Raw genomic sequence first — 21,881 nt, forward strand, 5'->3', positions numbered from 1 at the left:
AAACACCCTAAATCCCCTCCCACTTCACCACACACAGCACAGCCCTTAACCTCATAAACCAAAGGAGATCTTAAGTATGTACTACACTCCAGTACGTGTTCTAACTCTGGTGGTACAAGCATGTGCGTAAAAACAGACTGGGTTTTTCTTTCCTTTCTGAGTCTTATAACTCACACATGGACTACACCTCACCTAATCAGGACTAAGAAAATCATCACAACTGGGATCTTGAGGGGGGATCACAATTCCCTCTTGCTAACATCGCATACAGGATCCATACACTCCTGATTCGTACAGGTAAGCTGGAGAGAGAGAACCCACTGTCACAATCCAGTCATTGAGAATTCAAATATAACAGCCCAGGACACAACTTGAGCCACTAAAACCAGAAAATTATGTTTTGGGCTTCAGATGTAACTGCTCAGTACTGGCTCCCCGAGATCCTACATACACAGCACTGCAGTGGGCAGAGAGGGAAGAGCATCATAACACTACCAGGAGCACCAAGAGCTGCCTCTTTGTTGCCTGCCTCCACCACAACTCAGCTGCACCTGTGTGTCTTTGGTCAGCAAGCAACTAGGAAGGAGCCTTTCCCCCAAGCTGAGCTTCTCAGTGTGAACTGCCCCAACTCTTTTCCAATTATACTGTATGACACAAAGCAAAAAAGAAAAAATTCCATGTATCTCGCATGGAAAAAGAAGACAAAAGCCTATTTTGGGTGACAAAGGCCTGACATTTCGAAGTGATGGATCTGTGGTCTTTGTAAGGAGTCAGCCTTGCAATTTGCAGCCCACATTACAGTGCTCCGAAGCTATTCACGCTGATTTGCCAATGCTGGTATTGTGTTTGCATGCTTGGCACTTCTGGACTATTCCAGGATTTCTCCCCATCGCTGACTGGACACATTCTTCACCATGTTAAGAAGGGGGTGACCCATCGCCTCAGGCTGGGGGGAAATGCGGATAATTGCTTTTGAGAAGCACAACAACCATATGTCTGGCTTGTGGGGGAACAGCTCGACCCTGCTCTCCCACCCAGCAGACCACAGCAGCTATACTAGCTCAATGCAGCTGTGCACTGCCTGGTATAAGGAATTTGACATTTATGTTCTGATTTAGTAAAGCATAGAGCTCAATCTGTTCAAGAACCTGCTTTATCTGATTTGCATTGCCCTTCTGCCCAGTTGGCTTCGGTGCATGCCACCCGGCATGGGTGCTTGCCGTGGTGCCTGTGTTCAGCAGCAGCATAGGGAGCCCCAAATCTCATCCCCAGAACTGCCTCTCCCAGGGACGCTCACACAGACTTCTCAGAGCAAATGTCAGCTTTTCTGTTCATGAATAATTAAAAAGCAACCCAAACCACAAAACCTTAACAACAATCCTACCTTCTAAAATATAACTTTAATAGACTTTGTTCCCCTCAGATTCATTCTGCGTTTATGCAATTACAGGGTGTGTCTGTACTCACAGCTCTCCAGCACTGGCAGATCCCTGTGCAAGTGAGAAGCTTTGGAAAAGCCTGGTTTCAATTATATGTGAGCAGTGGGGTATTTCCACTTGAAAAATTCTACTGTTTGACAACAGTATTTTACCCTGACCAAATACAGCCCTTCAGGTTTTCCAGTGCATTTAGTACATACTAATTAAGCTTACATTGCCTCAGTGACGGAAAGGGGTATCACCTCAAACATGCAAGGAAAAAAAAAAAAAAACCCAGAGAAATAAAAATTACTTACGGTTAGAAAAGAGTCAAGTGGTAGTGACTTTCCCTGGATAGATCAACAATAAGGCAAGAAGCTTCTGGGAGCCATCTCCCACAACAAATTAACTTGGAAGGACTGATTTATCAGGCTGTGCTGGAGAGCGCAGGGAAGAGCGGAGGAGAGAAGAGGCCGGCAGCCAGAGCACCCACGCTGCAAAGGGCAGGTGACCCTGGGACTGGCGGAGGCACCCACTGGTGGGGCTGCCTGGAACACAGCAATTCTGTTTTGCAAAGGAATTCAGGGCCTCAATGTTTGCTTTCACACTGCACTAGAAGTACTGATGGTGCTGAGCTCAGCAACACCTCATATTTGAAGGACCAATCTATCCAACTTATTCTTTGCAGTGAACAAGTCTTTAATGCTCAGAGGTAACTATCTTTAAGGCCATCAATTCCCTTCTATACACACACTTCCCAGGAAAGGCAAGTATAAAATATATGATGGCATTTTATACACTGAGGTCTCTTTCCTTCAAGTACACCAATGTAAATCGATAATGAAGACAATGAGATTGCACATCCAGGACTTTACATGCTCATCTGTACAGGCAGGTGAACACATAGCAATCTCTGTGTGAAAACAGTATCATTTATACAAAGTGACTAAATTAAAGAAAAAAGTTATATACAGAAAGTATTGTATACTCTCCTATGGATATTAAAACACACAGCACTAGTACATACTCAAATAGGTATGATGACATATCAGCAAGGCCAACATAATGATATAAAGGGGCATCCCCTTGGTTAGCATCACAGACCACATGCCCTACAAACTGCAGTCTACCACGGAATTTATAGCATTATTTTTCAGAGACTAAAATGAAATGTCAGTTTCTTGATAGCCTATGTATCTGCCAGTAACTGGGTGGGGACACACAACAGGGGAACATGGACAGACACATATAACCCAAATATGAAGTGAACCGAAAATGATTTCACAGATATCGAACAAAATGTCTGTGAGATGGTGTCTGGTTAGATCGGCAGAAGACAGAGACAGAGAGGAAAATGACCTTGCACTGCACAATCAAGCAATTCATATGGATGAACCAGATACCCCAAATTACCAGCTAGTGGGAGAACTGTATTGCAAATGTAGCTCCACCTCCAACATACCAAGTGCTGACTTAATCCTATTTGCAAAATGAGAAAATACGGACAAAATAAAGTCAGTCACCTTTCTGAACTTGACCATTTTCCACCTGGTAAAAATGTAGTAGCATACTGAGCAGAAGCTTCAGGTGGTATAAATCAGTACAGCTCTGTTGTCACCAAGGATGGAAAAGGATAATGCACTTTTGCAGTAGTTGCTCTCCCTCAAAATCAAGTGCACACATTGCTTGATCTCCTCTGGCAGCCTGTGTGCGTACGCATGCATGTGGGCATACCCTCGCTAAGACAAGTTTCATAAACCCACTGTGTTACACCTCTGTGTTGCTGAACACTGCACGCGAGGGGGTCTTAGCTCTACTCTGCCATGGTCCTTTTCTGGGCATCAAGGGGAGAAGATTATATGGATGACAGAGCTGGAAAAGCTCTGCTTCAATTAATGCAATAAAGATGTTTTCTTCTAAGGAGCTTTAATCTGCAAGACTGTAACTTTCACTCTCCAAATAGAGCTCAAATTCCTGACCTTGGCACAGCATCACAGAGGACTTGTTTTCACTCACACGGATTAACTGTCACTGAACAACTCATCCAAGATAATTGGCACAACCACTCCTTTTCTTCAAAGCTAGCATTTCCTCACCTATTTTCCCTTCTTCCTTCAACGAGTGCGTAACATACAATAGTGAGCACATAATGTATAACAGTGACTTTAATTACCACCACATCAATTGGCAAGAGTGTTATCCTGAACAAAGTCTGCCAACTGTATGAAGTGAATGAAGGCACAACGCAGAGCTGTATAAAAGGCACCTGCAAGTGCCCTGCTCCAAGTACCAGACACAGTTGTGCGCATTGCTACGGACTCTGCCTGCCTCCTGGGAACGCGGCTGCAGCAGCCCAGGGGGAACGCCTGGCCCACACAGCTACCTCGCTTCCAGACAAGTAAGTGTGCCGGTACTGACCGCTTGCTCCGGACAAACCTCTCCCCGTGCTCTCAGCTGCATGCATCCACACAGGTTACATGCCAACAGAGAGGCCTATGACCCATCCACAGTGTTATCTTGGAGTTAAGTCCAATATATTTTGTTCTTCTACAGAGCAAATGGCTTCCTCTGGCACTAAGGCTACTATTCACAAACTTGAAAGGTCTGGGGAGTGTAAAAGAGGATACTAAAGAGCTGTTGGCTCTATCTCGTGTTTTAGCTAGGGCTGCTATGATTTGCTGTTTCATAATCAATTTCACAGTATTTTTTTCCTTTTAAACCTCAGGGGATTGCTTTGAAAAAAATGTTTGTTTGTTTGTTTATTAGTAAAACCTGAAAAAAACCTTTTCTGGTTGAAGAGAAAAGCTTGGAAGCGTGTGTGGAACATAAGCTTGAATTTTAAAAATTTAACAGTAAAGAGGGCTCCTTAACCCCCTTCTTCCCCCCCCCCCCCGCTTAAAGTTTCTATTTTTGAACTGAGCTTCACAATTTCTAACAACTTTGGGATCTCCAAGATTGACAATATTTTCCTGGATATTTAATATTTTCCCTAACAAACAGATGAGCAAAGTACTTTCTGAGAAGTGCTGTCCCAGCTATTTTGACTATACCTGCATACTACAGATTTAATTTTGAATAACTAGTCATATGCAATCTGTCTCTCTCCAGCCGTGAATTGATCTCCGTCTCATTTAAATTTGGAAAAAAAAGCTGGAAGAATGGCTGGAAGCTCTGAAATAGGGCAGTTCTGCCCACTCTCCCACCAGCAATTTTCAAAGGGCTGCAATTCAATGTGCAAACACAGGCTTTCCCCGCTCCCTCCAGCCGCACACCCCCTCCCCTCTGCCTGACATCCTGCAATGCTGTGGCCTCCAGAGATGTCCCTTGGTTTGTGTGACAGAAGGGAGGTGGGCCAGCTCTCCCTCTTGGATCAATTCAAGTAGTCACTGGATTTTATATGTGGGATGCAGTGGGCTTGCACAACCAGGTGTGCAGAGGAGCCCGATTACCCTGGCTTAGGGGGAACATCAAATCACCTCCAGGAGAGTAAGGAACCCAGTGCCCACACCCTTGAGGGATATACACAGGTCAGGAAGCCTCCCTTGGTAAATCCCAGCCCAAATCAATTAAAAAGAAAGCAGATGACAGAAAGAAGTTAAATGCTGCTACTCTAAAGCATCTTCTTAATTTCGAGCACAGCTCTGAAGCAAGTAGCAGCAATTAAAACACCAGCCTTTGTAATTACAGCACAGGAGCCTTTCTCCGCCCTCGCAGCTAGCTGTAACTGCTCTCACTTCTGGAGAGCTCTTCAGCAGCCACGCTCATCCACATTGATGCTCCAGCTCTCCCTCCAGCTCACTACTGTCCTCCACCACTGGCTCTCTGGGACCTGTTTGAGCAGCATCTTGCCCTGATCAACGATAAGGGCTTTGGGACACCATTGCAATATCAAATCTCAACAGCAGCATAACACGTCAGGCAACTTGTTTCAGATGAACTGAGGCAGCTGTAAGAGGAAGGGAAGGAGCTAGGGGAAATGTTAGTCATCACACAATGAAATCTTCCCTGACTTCGTTCACCAAAACCAAAATGGTAACATGGTCTAATCAGGACCCTCCAACCATTTAGGTGCCAACCTGATTTATCTATAGTGATTTCTATTCTGTTCAAGTCTTTGCTGGGCAACTAGATTGGGAATTTTACACAGTGAATGGGCCATCTGAACCACAGTCTATTACTACCTTCTCACAAATACTCCTCTGATTGGGGGAGGAACACTCATCCATCAAACACCTTGGTGCCTTCTCTGCTTGCCACATGTTGCAATTATTTGCTTTGGCACAGCAGATCTCCGGACAGTGAGCAGGCACACTGTTATTTTCCCCAGCGACAGCACTGAAAAAGGAAAGCATATAAATTATAGCAGTCTTGGGCCTGCCTTCATTTATCCTGCAAGAAACAGGATTTTTCTGGTGTGTCTAGTGCTATTTCTTTTTGAAAAAATACACTGCATCACTGCTCCCAGCTTTCCTTGCCCCAGGAAGGGACAGTGCTGAATACATACCCAGCCAAGGCTCCCCACTGTGCAAATAAAACTTCATGGAAGAAAACCTTTTCAGCACAAGGTACTTGAGCTCTGCACACCCTGGGGGAGACAGAGGAAGTTTTTCTGCCCCAATTTTACACGCATTTTGCATCAATTTTACACTTCCAGAGCAGCTGCTGTCTTGCACGCTGGAAAATTCATAAACACACAGTAAGGGACATGTCCTGCTTGCACCTACAAACATGGCAGGTCCCTGACATTCTACAGGTTCATTGCATCACACTCCACGTGAGTCCATGAAACACGCACAGCTCAGAGAAAATCAGACCACAATGAAAGACCAAATGTCTACAAAGATAATGCCTTTATATATTCAAGCCGTAAGTACAACCCATGGGCTTGATTTACTTTTTCTCCCATCGTTTGTTTTATGCCCCCCATTCCTCCCGATGATTTTGGTGGGATTTAGATCAGGGCCTAAATAGATATACAGAATCAAAAAATCCATTTCAAGCTGAGGAGAGATGGGAACAGTTTATCGCTTTCTTTTAAAGTATTTAGACCACCTCTCCTGGGAAAGACTGCACCAAAGGAAGGAAAGCAACATATCTGTCTACCTGAATGGGGTGTCTGAAACAGCAGGGAGATAGCTGTGGAAATAAAGCAAAGGCTCTGGACTACCACAAGTCTAATTAAACCTTGATTTAACTGGGGTTGCAATTTTTAATCTGGATTTTATTACTACTGATAAGGAGAGCTGCTGAAGCATTCCTTATGTTTCCTTAAGATCATTCTATCCAGCAGTCCATGGAATGTATTCTATGGCAATTAGTATCTTTTCACTGGGACAGACAACTACACTGGCAGCTTCTAGCACAGACACAACACATCAAGTCACATAAAGGAAAAAATTATCATTAGCTAAAAATACCTGAATTAAAACAAAAAAGTGTTTCAGCTGCCATGGTGTTACCCCACCTTCCTTTCCTTGGGTTGGTCTGTCTTCTCTGTGACCACTGAGATAGCCTCTGATATTTTCATAACTGCCTGATTTATTATTAGTTTTTAAATAGAAGTGAGAGACACTTCCTTGAATTATGTTTATGAAAAAAATGCAATCTGACAAATGGGGTTTTTTTTTGCTAATGATCCATCCAAAGTCTATGAATAACTAGTGAAAATATCAAGAAAATGCCCAGTAAATCAGCTGTGAATGAGAACAGCGGCAGGTCATGACATACTTTTTTCCCCCACTTTCCAGAAGCTGCTCATTAAGTCCAGTTTTAAACTGGGGTGAAGACAAGCCGCAGAAATTCCCCGGATGAGATAACACTGGTATCTGATTAGCGAGAAATGTAACATCAATCAGAAAGACTTGTAAGAAAGATATCACTGTTGTGCGTACCCAGGCACCGGCATTACACAATGTGTTTGCCCCAGAGCATCCTGCCCACCTGCTCCCTTCCTGCTCACCTCAGACCTTCCTGAAATTAGGACCATTTCTCCAGTCGCATTCGAAGTTTCCACCTTTATCTCTCAGCCTGCCTAAAAACAGTGCTGGCTAAACAAAGCATTTAGGAGTGGAAATTACTGTATTTTGTGAGAGAGATACTCCAGAGATCAGGAAGACCAGCACACAAACCCAAACAGAGCAACGCCGGATGCTTTCATAAGGAAAACCTTCTGCATCCTTTCTTACAGTAGAAATGATCTCAGAGAGGAAAGAATGACCTCCAGATGTAAGTCATCCTACGAAAAAGATACTTAAAGGTGAAGCTCAAGATTTTTGTATGTAAACCCTTTGGGGTTTTCTAATAAGTCTGTTTAGGTACCTTGCACACATTTGCTGGGTGAAGAGCAACACGTTTGTCCAGTAGAAAGCAAGTACAGAAACACACAGTGTTATTCTGCACAAGCACGATAAACATTTAAAACATTTAATTATAAAAGGCTAGAAAGGCAGGCATGAATGTGACTCCCCATACTCGGGATGGCAGGATGCTGGGAATGCTCCTTCAGCCCTCACACAGCCAGCAGCTCACTCGACCTCCAGCACATTTCAGTGATTTATAATGCAGCAGCCATTACCAGGACAAATATGTGCAGAGTCCCAATGCATACCACGCTCTGTAAAAAAGTAAAACCCACTGAGTTGCCCAAAAGTGCTTTGGCTGAAGTAATTCAAATAGGAAAACAGTACTTTTGAAATAAATCCATTTCAGGTGGATCTGGCTTGTTTCCAACACCAATTAATAGCAATATGGAATTCTTGGGCAGCTAAATATGCAGCTTCTGCCCACTGGACTTTAATGTAATGTAAAACACTAAAAAACCTGAATCTCTTAGCCAGAGACTACACATGCTGTTTCCGCCAATACAGATCTTTCAACACACCCTTTTTGGAAAGTATTTACATTCAAATTCATTTTGAGGGTAGTTTGGCAGTAAGAACTGCAGCACACAATTCCTCTACTGTAGCCATATAAGTGTTATAATTCAGCTTTCTAGTCATGTGTTCTTAGGTATCTACAGAGATGCTATAGGGAGGGGTAGCAGCAAATGCCCCGTTACAAGAAAAACAAGCCAGCACATCCCTGAAAGACACTTTTGTCCATTTCCTTTAACAAAAATACACCAGCTGTTCTGCCTCTTTGTGCAAAATAACAAACTACCCTAATTCACCACACTAATATCCATCAACCTGCCACAAGTGCCTCCCGCCCCCACAAACAGTAGCCCTGTGAGGAAGCAGCACCTTTCCCTCCCAGCTCCCACACGCCCACCCAAGCTCTCAATCGTGGCCGGTGTTAAAGCATCTCCAACTTGACTGCCGACACTCATCTGCTGCCCAACCACTACTGTTATACTTAAGCCACAGCCTTGCCTCCAACAATATGAGTTCTGTATCAGTGAAGACCATTTGGGGTTACAAGAAAAACAGCACTACAGTTTCAAACCGAGGCATCTCAGAGACAAAAAACAATAGGGATGTTTGGCAGCGACGGAAAAAAAGAGGAGGCAACGTTGTATTTCACTGAATTACCATAACTGTACATAACAGAAGATTCTTAACAGGTAACATGGAAAATAATTGCTAAAAATTGGGAATATATAAGACCTTGTGAATTTGCGAGCAGAGAGATTCTTCTAGCAGCCTTTTAAATCAACTTAGTGTCTCATTTTCCAAATATCAACTCCTGATCGTTTCCTTTCACTTCTGTATTCAGTGTTCAAGGCACACTTTTCTTGCATCTTCCCTATACCCTGCTTCAGGAAAGGACAATCACTGGGACAGGGGACAGTGGCATACAAGGGATGCTTGGGAAAGCTGCTCATAACTTTTATTTTTATACATTTGTGCCAGCTGGTAATTCATCTTTTACAAAGCTGTGGATGGCTGAAATTTCATGCCAAGGAAACCATGCTCTGTTTAATAATAAGAACAATCAAATACCATGATTTGTAGGAAGTAACTTTTTTTCCTTGACCTTTTTATTACTGGCAAAACGTCAAAAGATTATTAAAGTGCAGAGAGCACAATCTATGATAAATAAGCTTGTGTTGCCACATACCAGCCCAAAACGCCCCCTCCTCTCTGTCCAGACACGTACCTTAGTTTTCCAAAACGGCTCTGATTTATAAAGAATTATAGATAACCAACAGAATCTGAATGCCAAGTGCAATACCGTGGGCGAACAGGGCTTGCTCAATTCCTGGAAGCATAAACAAGGGAGGGAAGGAACAAAAAAAGCAAGAACCAGAACGCAGCCTTACTTCTGTATGTGGCAGCTGCAAGATCACTGCTGGCATAACACATGCAATCTTTACCTTTACCTGAAATACAGCATCAAGAAAAAATGGAAAAGAGCCAGCAAAAATCACAAGGTTTTATCCAGGCCTTAAAGCAACTGCAATGAGAGTTTTAAAGTGTTCAACCTACTTCACTAATCAAAGACACTTAATGCATCACCTGATCACAGACTGCAATTACTTAGAGGGAAAAGATGTCAGAAAGCTGGAAAAATTAAGCTAGAAAAAAGCCAGGCTGGAGACAAAGTACACATCTTTTACAGTGAAGATAATTACCATTTGCACACATTCTGAAGAGCACAAAAGAATCACCAACAAAAATTAAAATGCACTGCATGCCTAAGATACATGCTGTAATTCAACCAGAAGTTACCAGGTGTGAGGTAAGAATCTCAGGCTAAAACCCTGTGGTCTGCAGACGCAAAGTCAAATGAGATCAACAGGTCTGATACTTCTGGCTTTAAAATCCAGGATGCAAAGGAAAGCTGAACTGTCCAAAAAGCAAACTCCAACCTTCCTATCTGAGCCCACTTACTCACCAGATAAGCAACTTACGAGATCACCGTGCCAAGTGCTGCGGAGTCTTTCCCCAGGCTGCCCGAGTGCTGCCCCTCACTACACTGTAAGCAAGCAGCAAGGCAGCCTGCAATGGGCAGCTCATGTTGCTTGTTAAACATTTCTAGTTTTCTGCATTTATTCTCCACTTACTTCTTCTAACATCCATTCCCAAATCAGCCTGAAGAAAAAATTGTTTTACTGACTTCAGTAAAATAAACATTTTTATTATTTCATATGCTGTTTCATTTTCTGGTACTCAAAACTAAATGGTACAGATATTTAGAGTACTAGGAGTCTCCTCTGTAGCTCATCTAGTATAGACTCACTGAGCCAATGGCTTAGAATGCTGTAGGATTGCCCATTAAAAATACTAAAGTATAATTCAAGGCTTCCTACAGGCACAGTCTATGTGTGCAGCTCAGCTCATTTTCCAAACATTATTAAGAGCTACACTGTTTAATTCACCAGTACATTTTGATGTTAAATGAAAGCAAAGAGCATGACAAAAAGGTGGCAGTGGGAAAGAAAAAAAAAAAAAAGCCTGCAGATTTCCCACTAGCTATATCCAGAGAGTAAACCATACTCTGGCCAGGACAGGGCAGGAAAACGGGGCCAAATAACCCAGAGAAGAGATCAGACCCTCTCTGTATCCTCATAACAAAGTCTTGTAGGTCAGCAGCACAGGAAAATAAATAAAAACCCAACCCCAAAACTTACTTTCTGTTCATTATTTTTCCAGTGCAGACAGAGGCACAGTGGTGCATGCAATCTTCCCACAGCTACGAGGCCTGTGATGGAAGCAGGAACTAACACCAATCTCCTCAATCCAAAACCAAATGCTTTAACCACAAAATTACTCTACTTCCATTGCCTCAACCTGTCTGAATCCGGAAGTACCAAATTACGGGGGGAGGGAAGAAAGGAGGGAAAGGAGGAAAACAGAACATTTATTGGGAATATTTCTGACCCACCTAGAAGTAGCCACTGCTTATATCAGTATAAATCTCCCATTTTGCAGGACAAGGAATTTGGAACAAGTGTATGAACTTTTAATGCTCAAAATACTCAGCTTTTTGAAGTTCGAGCGAGGCTGACACAGACTTTCTATTAAATCAAGCAAAAAGCCCCATATTGCTTAACGCTTTTTAGACAGGGGACTGGAATGCTCAAGATTAAATAATCCACACACTGGCTTTCCCCAGGCTTCACATCCAGCCCAGATCACAAGTGTCAAATACAATCACACGCGCTCTTGAAAGACTTTGAGAGGTAAGAGAACAGCCTGAGTACAGTTCCCAGAAGACAAATGCTCGTATGGGACAAGTCCCTGTGGATCAGCTTGGCAGCAGTCCTAGCAGGACAGCGAGAGAAGCCAGTGGAGGGAATACTGCAGAGAAGTGGTGTCTTGGACCTGAGGGCACAGAGGTGAATAAATGAGGGAACATGCTTTGGCTTCCCCTTGACTGCTTCAACTTCTGAAGACCCAGTGAAATCCTGACCCAAATAAATCACTTTTATCTACATGGAGAGGCAGGGTGTGCTTACAGCAGCTCCACGTTAAAAGCATGAAGGCGTCATTCTCATTTGCACCAAACATGTCAAAACAGAGAGCTGGTGAGTTTTTACACAGGATACAGAACTCTGCACACCTTGCGATTTGCTCGGGCACTCCAAGGGAGCCAGAGGGAAGCGGCCGGCAGCCCCAGAGGCAGGTGCTGGCAGATGGCGCGGCCAGCTCCCGCGCACCCACCCAACCAGCCCGGGGACCTGAGCTGTTGCAACTTGCTACAAGCAGAAAACAGCAACAAACTACACCTTGCTGTGCAGCGTGGGCGAAGCACGGAGGGAGCGGAGCCTCTGGGGAGCCATGCTACAATCCAGCGCCTCCAGAGCAGATTCCCACAATAGCATTTTCCGTGCAGTGCCCCGGCTTATATAGCTCCAGGCTTGGCTTGAAGGTACAATCTGCTGCTTCATTCTATTTCCACAGCCATTTTCACTTGAAGCGCCTGCTGTTTCCTTTCAGAAACAGCTGCATCCCTGAGGTACAAAGGGCAGAAAGCTCTTCTAGCAAAACCTGGGAGTCAGCAATAAAGAGGGGAAAATAAATTCTTAGGGACCACATTGATGCAGATTTTCTTTCTGTCTGGAGCAAAACTTAAAACTCTTCTTTCTTCCCCCATTGTGGCTATGGTAATAAGGCACAACTATTCATTATCACCATCTTAACTAGAAATGCCTCTTTCAATTTAGCACTTAATATAATTATAGTAAATTAAATAGTGTCTAGAAAAGTCTTACTTTTTCAGAGCTATTATCTTACCTCTATGAAACTATCAGTTCAAAGCGAATCTAGCTATTAAACAATAAGGGTTTGTATCCATTCAGTGAGCAGAAAAGTGAGATGTTCAGCTGAAAATTGTTCAAATTCTATTTCTAAATTCAGTATCACATCTCCAAGGTAAAACAGGAAAATCTCATTAATGATGGCATAATGTCCCTTTTGCATTGCAGAGACAGTATTTGAGCACCAATTCTCTGTTCACTTTCATTCACCTCAACGAAGTTTCCTTTTTTTATATGAGGAACAAATTTGCATTTTACAAAATAACAAGTCAAATTATTGCCTTTGTGTGCTCTCAGCAAAAGTTCTCTCCAGCTAGCGATGTATGGTTAATGTGATTTCTCTGAGACACACACAAGATAAAAAGCACTTAGCTGCTGTGAATGAAGTCAATAGGAAAACACAGAGACTTCAAAAGGGTCAGGATGTCAAATATAACACAGAAGATCAAACTACAGGGGCCAGGAGGAAATCAGTTAAGAAGCCATATGCATTTACATGCTTCTAATAAATATATGGTGATAAGTGCTACGAGCTTGGAAGATCCAGTTCTGCAGACACTGACTCCCTCTAAATTGCCCCTATTTAGCACAATCACATTGCAGTCAACGATTTCGTTTGTGAGGAAAAAGTGCAGACATGGATTTCATGACTATTCACATTTGTACCATGGAAGGATGTGAAAATCCCCACCACAAATCTTTCCTAGAGGCTCCGTGCGTTTAAAGTAATTAATTTCTACGCTGCTACTCAGCAAAAAAAAAAAAAAAAAAAAAAAGACAAAGCATCTACAAGAGATATCCAAGAGGGGCTCTCAAATGCTGGCTTGGTAATAGTCAAACTGATATTTGAAGCATTTTTAACACAGTGTAACCATACCAGCCATCGGGAATAAAATATTAAGCAGGAAATATCTTCATTATATTATTGTTCAACAATTGGGAGAACATTAGCAATAATTAGCAGCCAGCACTAGAACTGCTCTCTACTAACTGTGCATCTTGTGGATAACAGCAAGGCTTGTATTAACACAATGATGTCAGCTGACGATAGTTTCATAGCAGAGAACAACATATTGTGCATTTCTGCAAAAAGGACTCTTTAGCACTGTGGAGATTATTGCGGTTAAATTGCTCCCGAGTCAGTCAGTTGTTGCTCAGTATTTCTCACTTGGTCCGTACCTACCTTTTATTTCCTCATGAGTATGCACCTGTTCAGAGAAGAGAATAAAATTGGCACCACTGTTGTACCTACTCTGTTAGCTAATTTAGAGGAGTTATTCAATATCCTGCTTGCACAATGGGATTATTTTGATTTATACTATAGAACAGCCCAGCAGAAGCCAAGGCCACATTGCACTAGACATTGTGTGAACTTAGAATAAAAGACAGACCTTGACACCAAAGACCGTGTAATCCAAGTAGACATAAAAGAAGATGAAAAAGGCATGGGAGCTGCTAACACACCCTGGCCAGAGACCTTCTAGGGGTGCTCAGGAATAGAAGACCCTACGCCACATTTCTCCGATACACTCATGGCTAGGGGACCCAACAGCTTCTCAGCACATCTCACCCTCTTGGAAAAGAAAGCTTTCAGCACCTATGGTGAGGGTTTCCACAAGCCAGAACTTGAATACCAGCTTGGAAAAAATTATGCTAGATGCCTGACAGTCTGGGCTTGGTTTACACAGCCTCCAGCCTTGTCCACAACTAGAGCTCCCCAAGTCTACTGCAATGCATAGATGTAGGAATAAATGAGTGCAGGTACGCCAGTGTACCTCCCATGACCTGGAGTCCAGAGAGAAATTCAGATACTAACAGCAGTTTGATTACAAGCAACAAAGCCTGGGTGGATCATCAGTAAAAAAAATGCAGGGCCTGATTTACATCCACTGAACTTGAATTAAAACAAACAAACAAAAACATTTATATCCATTCTTATCAAACTACATCTCTTCAGTGAGGAATGTTACAAAGGCAGAGCAAGACAAGGAGGTTGGGCTAAATTAATAGAAGTTAAAATGGAAAGAAGAAAATCTATTTTAAACCAAACTCAAAAATACAAAGAATGTGTATTTCATGCCTAACACACCAATGTCCTGCTCTAGATTGACAATAACAAAGCTCCATGGAAGGGAGCTGAACTTACTGCCTTGTTCACTAGCTGTAATTTGAATGGTGTGTTCAATGTTCACAGAAAGCCTTTGTAATCCAAGAATTTACAACTTTATGGAAAAAAAAAATAATTATTGCTCAGACCTGAACTGTCGCTGACCCACATATGAAAGAAAAGGTCATGAAACAATCTGCAAATCCAGATTTCTTTCCTTAGTAAAGTTAAGAGGAAAAAAATATTCACTGTATCAGCAACTGTCAGGCTTGCAGCATTGCGCGAGGCTCTATTCAAAGCAACACAGCAAGAAAAGGCAGAAAGATTCATCTTATAAAATGGAAATCTCATCTATTTGCATCCATACCAGGATCTTACCAGAATAAACCCCGCAGCCCAGCATTAATTCCAGTGGCAATTTCACATTCAACTTCCAGGGATTTTACAGATGAGCCAGCAGCAGGTCCCTGAGCAAAGTGTGCAATGTTTGATAAAGTGTCACAAAGCCTTGGTCACCTACTACTCCTACATAAAAGTGATCCTCTCCTAATGCTGAAAGTCCTACCAAAAATAAAAAAGGAAAAAAAAAATAAATAAATTCTTCCTTTCGTTCTGCCAAGATTACCCATAGTGAGTAAGAGTTACCCACACCGCACAGTGCGGCATAGTTCCCTTCCGCTCCTTACTGTGACCTGGCAATTGTTTGCTGTGAGGAGAGAGTTCCCTGACATTATAATCTGAGAAAAGAACAAAACAATTGCATAGTACAGCAGTAGCATAGGCTTTGCACTCTTAACTGGCATCAAACAATGCCAGTAGCAAAAGCCAAACCATCTCTGCAGCACTGAAGGTGGGAAGGAGCAAACTGCATTAGCATGGAAATTAAAGTGCCTGTTAGAGCAACCTCATGGTTTTCAGTGAGCAAACTGAAGGAGAGCTAGCAGGACACTGCTTTTGTGCTTAGAGTGCTGGGATGTGGAAGGACCAAGTTCACATTCAAGCTTTCCACTCAACACAGACTGACACATTTAATCACTCAATGCCTCTCTTCCGCATCTTACAGATAAGCAGCAAGCCTACTTTTATTTTAGCCTCCGCTGATCAATTCAGACAGCATACCCTTTGGGGCACTACTACAGGAGCATCCCATTTGGGGAATACACACAAAATAGTTATTACATTAATCCTTGGGGGTGCAATTTCACATTTATTGATTCACTGACAGATTAGACAGACAGGATGAAGCAGGCAGACTTGGTGTTGGGGACTTCTTTCCCCCACAAGGATAGCTGCACATGTTCCAGTTTATTAAGGACATGTGTGTTTCCCTTTTGCCTTTAGCTGGTTAATTTTACACTGATACTATTATCTTGCAAATGGTAACTGGGTTGCCAAAACACTCAATTTCACACAGCAGCCTTACAGCTGATTCCCAAGAAGTCAAAGCTTGGCTTGGAGTTTAACAAAACACATACAAAAACTATTATCAAGAAGGCTGCCAGCACAGTATGGTTATTGATATCAGCCCATAGCACAGACCTCAGTGACACATTTCAAAAAGGAAGTCTAGGTATACATCTAGCTGTTTATTAAACAAGGGGGAGAAAAAGAGCCTTTTCAATCAAGAGTTTGATTTACACATCTATAAATCCTTCAATCCAAAAGGAGCATAGAGAAAACAACGGTATAACTTAAACCGTAGCTCTACAAACACAACACAAAACTATCTGAGACTAGAGAACGAGATATGCCCATGCTTTTTATCCAGGTTGCAAGGGAAAAAAAAAAACAAACCAAAACAAAAAAACCCAACCAAACACACCACACAAAAGTAGCTGGAATCTTCTAACCTGAAAAAAAAAAAAGAAAAAGAAAATCCACTTTTCACATCACTCTCCTTTTGTGATGGGCAGAAACCAATTAAGGATAACTCCTACTAGCCTGCTGTCAGCTTCTTCCAGTTTTGCAGAATATTCCCCTTTAATCCCTTGATCTTTTCATATTACACATTGCATATACAGTACCTAGAGCCTGATGCAAGCACGACATCCATACACCTTGAAACGATATTCCAATAATTCAGAAATGGGGAAATTACTGAAGTAGTCTTGGCTTTTGAATCCCTCAGTAATAAAATACTCCTGGTCAGCAGGCATTATTATGGGAAACTTTTGCTATGTCCTGGCTCACCTGATCTCACATTCCAAGCTTGGGAGAGAGCATGCATGAATTAATTTTGCTTCCATCACCTCCAGAGTAGCAATGGGCAGAAACATTTCAACAAGGAGTATCAGCTGCTACTAATTGAAGGCTGGCTTAAAATACACAGTATACTAAAATGCACTGTGTCCAATTAGTATCACAGCAGAAGAATGTGGGTAGTAAATTTTGCAGACAGGAAAACTGCTCCTAAAGAGTAACTCATCACCATGGAGGCGGGGGGAGATATGAAGGCAGCAGGCAGGTACAATGGGAAGATGAGATTGCAAAACCAAGGCAGCGTGTAGACAGGTGTGAGGAGAACCACTTGAGATTTGGGACAAAGTCCTCCACAGCTCATCCTTTGGAGCAATAAAGCAGCAGACAGAAAGGTCTGGGCAGGATGTATGCTGCTCCTTAGTCCTCCACAGAGGCTCAGCAGCTGCTTATCAAAAGGATGTTTTTCAGGATGATTGTCTCCTCCCTCCTTCATTGCATAGGCAGAAAGAGCCACAGTGCTGGGGAGGGGCTGGGATGAGGGCAGAACCTGTGATTCAGACACAGCCCTGTACAATTAAATGCACCACAACCACACTGTTCTGTAAGGAGGGATGCAAGCTCCTCACACAGCAGCACCTGGGAGGAGTTTGCTCAGTCTCAGAAGCTTGGTGCTCTGGAAAGCACAGCACAAATGCCAGCAATGACAGTCAGGCGTCTGCATGAGGAGTAAGCAAGCCCAGCCCCACGCTGAGACAGGCTGTCAGCAGGTCACTGTCTTTCCTGCCCAAACGCACATGGATTTGGCATTTGGATTGTCTGTTCCCATTCTCTGAGCTGCTTCTTGTGTTTCCTTTACCTTAGTAACCACAGCAGGCATGCACAAACACCTACAATGTGCTGCCAGAGACATCTCATGTTGAGGAGTGGAGGCGTGAGGAGCAGCATTTCTGGCTGAGAAAACATTGTTCTATTAATGCTCCAAAGGCAGGGAGGTCAGGAAGAGAAACATTAAATGCAGCTTTCTCCCCAAATAAAACAGGAGATCAAATAGAAGAAATCTGTGCAGTTGCAGAGGGAGGTCTGTGCTCCATGGCTCAGAAGCAGCAGGCCCCTGCTGACACACTTCAGGGCATTCTCATTTTCACCTCTTAAGCCCTAAAAGATCCTCACTAGTGGCAACACTGACAATCTCACAATTGCCTCCAGCAGATACCAGGTCCCTTGGACATGAAGTGAATCCAACACAATTCAGATCAGCTTAACTGAAATTTTTATGATCTATGAACATAACAGAAGTTAGTTGAGTCTGAGTTTTGTTCTGAGCACAGCACACTGACTTCAAACACTGCCCACCACAGATTACAGGAATGGCCTTTCCCTAGAGATAACCCAGATTCCAAACAGCAGCACCATATTGGACACAGAGCCATTTTCCCCCTGCTATAGCCAAAACAGCACCTTGCTAAATACCTAACCCAGTAATGGAAACTGAACCACCTGTAGTGTACAAAAGCCTCCCTCCCACTCACCTGATGAATCAGTGTTGCAATAATGCACATGGAAATTAAATTAAGTACCATGAAAAGATTACAGCAGTAAATCCGCCTTTCAGTTACATTCATGTAGCACCATGATTAATTCATTCCTTAGCTTCATATTGTCCACTTCAGATCAAAACAGGCTGCAGGCAGGACTAAGGCCTGCAATTTTTCCCTCAAATAAAAGAATTGCCATCCCTACCTTGATCAGTAGTGGCACAAAGTAACTCCTGGTGCTGAACCAGATTCCCTTGCTGCCGCCGCAGCTTTTTTGCTCAGACCAGCCATCACCCGCCTTGCAGGCTGGGGTGAGTGTCTCAGGGTCACCCATTGCCCTACCACGAGCTGCCCCGCACCGAACACTCATCCTCCACTCTCAGCAAGAAAACTTACCTTGCACAGGCGGAAAAGCCGCCGCAGAGCTCAACTTGAGGCTTCTCTCCCTCTCTCCCCACTCACACCTCTTTGGAAACTTGCTGCCAAGGAGGAAAGGTGGCAGCTGGGGACACATTCAATGCAGCGGCTGCTGCCTGCTCTACAGACGTTGCTGAATACTATTATCTTGTGCATCAGTGCAAAGAGAGGGAAGAAATATTTTGACAACAAAGATACTGTTGCAGCTAGATGAAGTGAGGAAGTGACTACGCAGCTTAAAGAAGTTTCCTCTTCATTTATGTTAAACAATTGTTTCACACTCCAGCACTTTAGGTTTGCGCAGCACTCAAAAAACATGGTTCCCGATCCAGCAGACAGCTGGATGTGCTTATATATTTATTTCTCCGGGAATGTTGCCTCGCTTCACTTAGCAAGCTAAAAGCATTTCCAAACTCAGGTCTACCTGGTTTTTAGATAGCAACACAAATGGTCTTCATTATGGTATCTGTACGAGTGCCTATAGGAAAGGTAGTTACTATCCTCACTTACACATAGCCAATAAGTATCTGTGCATACAGACTCCTATTTCCTCACCATCATGGAAGAAGTACATTAAAAATGGGTTCCACCAACCAGATATGCCCACACATCTAAACAAACGGTGTCACCTTGACTGCCTGCAGTCCCCCACACCCCGGCCGTCCAGCCCTGCCATGCAGCAGTGCCCGTGGGTGTGGGGGGAGCACCCCCCAGCTCCCACGCCAAACCCCAGACCACAGCAGCCACACACAGAAACGGCGGAGCAGCCTTGCTACACACAACCTGGGCACAAAGCACGGGCAGAGGCAGCAGGGTTACCTCCCCGGAGCTGCCAACGCTCAGCCTCTAACCGAAACCCCTCTGCTCATGACTCTGGGGTACCACGTTATGCTTAAAAACGGGCAGCCTGGCTGCGCGGCGCCCGAGGAGGAGGGCTAGCCGGGGGAGGGGGGAATAGATTTCCTGGGGTAATTTGGGGGATGTGCACTTGCCTTAGAGGGTATTTTGGGGAGGATGGCTTTTGGGGGTGTTGGGAAGTGGCTTTGTAGGGGTAAAGGGCTGCGAGACAGCCGACCCACAGGTTGGAGAAGGAGGGGGGGGGGGCCGGCGCGTCTTACCTGGTCGGGGCGGCCGAGCCGTCAGCACGCCGCGCCCCGCCGCCGCCGCCGCCGCATCGCCGCCGCCAGGACACGCGTGGGATGGGGCGGAGGGGACACGCGTGGGCCCCGCGGAGCCTCTCCCCCCGCGGCACGGAAAGCGCGGAGCGGCGGGCCGCGGCCGGACAGCTGCTCGGGGGAGGCGGCGGCAGGAAATACCAAAAGACTGATCCAACCACGCTAGGGAGGGAGGGAAGAGAGGGGGGAATAGAGGAAAAAATAGAAGGAGAGGGGGGGGAAAAAAAAAATAAAAAAGGAAACGTGCAAAATCCGGGCGGGATCTCCGCGGCGCGGAGCGGTGCTCGGCTCCCCACGCCGCGTCGCAGCCCACGGGAGCGTCCCCAGGGCTGCCCCGGCTGGGGCTCGGCTCGGTTTGTTATTCCCCTCCCTGGAGTTTGTTTCTTTCTGCTCAACACAGGGAGAGGCTGAAGCCATGGCAGAGTAAATAAAGAAAAAAAAAAAAAAAAACAAAAAGACAACCCCAAACAAAAATCATGCAGATCAGCCCCCCCCCCCCCCCCCCCCCCCCCCCCCCCGCAAGCAACTAGCCATCCCTGGGGTTCACTGCCGCCGTGGGCGAGGTAAATGGAGAAAAGTCAACCTGGGGAAATGGCCACACTGAAGCCCTCCAGCTGCAGGAGCACTTTGTCTCAGCATCCAGCCGTGTGCCTCCTCCGACGCCGTGACTCAAAGGCGCCCGTGCAATATGCAGCCCTGACACGCAGCCGGGCACGCTCCCAGCTCTGCCTGTGCATCCAGAGGGAAAAATCAATCCCATGGCAAGCACGGACCCTTAAGCTCCTCCAGACGAGGAGGACAGTCCAATCATCGCATCCCTGGCCGCAGCCTGCCTGCCCCTCGGGGGAGGTATGACTTTACAGGCAGCACAATATCTGGTAAAACATCAGGAGCAGAAAACGACCCAGTCACACGCATTTAACTGCGGCTTCCTCTCCCCTGCGGGTCCCACGGTTCAACGCTGGACCGAGAACAGGGAGCCGAGCGGGACTTCACACGTCCTTCACTACCATGGGAAAAGGTAACGCTGAAAGTCCACCGAGACTCTGAGTAGAAGATTTAAAAGGCACACCAACTGTCTGAAACCAAAATCACATGAGGGGATAATGTGACCAACATGTGTGTCTGACTTTCATTGCTGAGTCTGAATCACTCATGTACAGCTGAGCCCTTGGTGCAAAATACAGCGTGGAGCTCAGACTCAGGCTTCTGAAACCAGAAGTGTTAAACCAGATGCCTGAAGGGCTCTGCTACCCCACCCTTCACAGAAAAAAGCCGGATCCTTTTTCTCTGTAGTGCATGCAGCCTCTAAACCAAGACAAAGTCCCACCAGCTCTGATGCTCCTCATGCAACCCAGGAAGCCAGCTTCCAACCCCAAAGAGCAACAACTCATTAATTGAAAAAGCCTCCTAGATCTAAGAGAGAGATCCTGAATTCAGCCAAAGCTGTAAACTCAACTTGGACCAGGACATAATTTCCCTCACTTTGTGCCTCCACCCAACTGCAGCCCATCCACAGACTACAAGGTTTCACCCTGCATCACATACACCTGGGTACCTAACATTGGCCAGCTGATTTTCCCCTAGGGAGCCTGGTGGGACACCTAGCAACGTGCGCCATACCCAGCCAGTACAGCATAATACTGGAGAGAAAATTCACCATCTGTTTTTGCTCTTTCCTAGAAGTTCTAGTACAAAGCAAGACTATAAACAGATCATAAACTACACTATGAACGGATCACGCAGCCTAAGCTGTCCCAGCTATTCAAGAAAAACCACGGTCCTCTACCCATTAAATAAGCCCCTGAATCACTTGCAAAGGCAGGTAAT

At 44.6% G+C, this 21,881-nt stretch overlaps 1 protein-coding gene across 5 annotated transcripts in view; it reads right to left on the bottom strand.

Annotated features, from left to right (window-relative positions):
* OSBPL5 (oxysterol binding protein like 5) overlaps window positions 1-20,857 on the bottom strand; it is a 145,069-nt gene extending 124,212 nt beyond the window's left edge. For 2 of the 5 annotated variants that reach the window (XM_042785323.1, XM_042785324.1), the window contains exon 1: window positions 19,995-20,199. Coding sequence is in view for 1 of the 5 variants with exons in the window: in XM_032984930.2 (XP_032840821.1) it covers window positions 20,635-20,811 (177 nt within the window). In the remaining 4 variants the exon portion in view is untranslated. Of the gene's footprint in view, window positions 1-10,989; window positions 11,064-19,994; window positions 20,200-20,634 lie in introns of those variants that run through there. The other 3 variants (XM_032984932.2, XM_032984933.2, XM_032984930.2) reach the window with 2 other exon arrangements.
* Window positions 20,858-21,881: the final 1,024 nt, after the last annotated feature.

Source organism: Tyto alba, unplaced genomic scaffold, assembly GCF_018691265.1.
Source record: "Tyto alba isolate M040663 unplaced genomic scaffold, T.alba_DEE_v4.0 Super-Scaffold_8, whole genome shotgun sequence".
Lineage (NCBI taxonomy): Eukaryota > Metazoa > Chordata > Aves > Strigiformes > Tytonidae > Tyto > Tyto alba.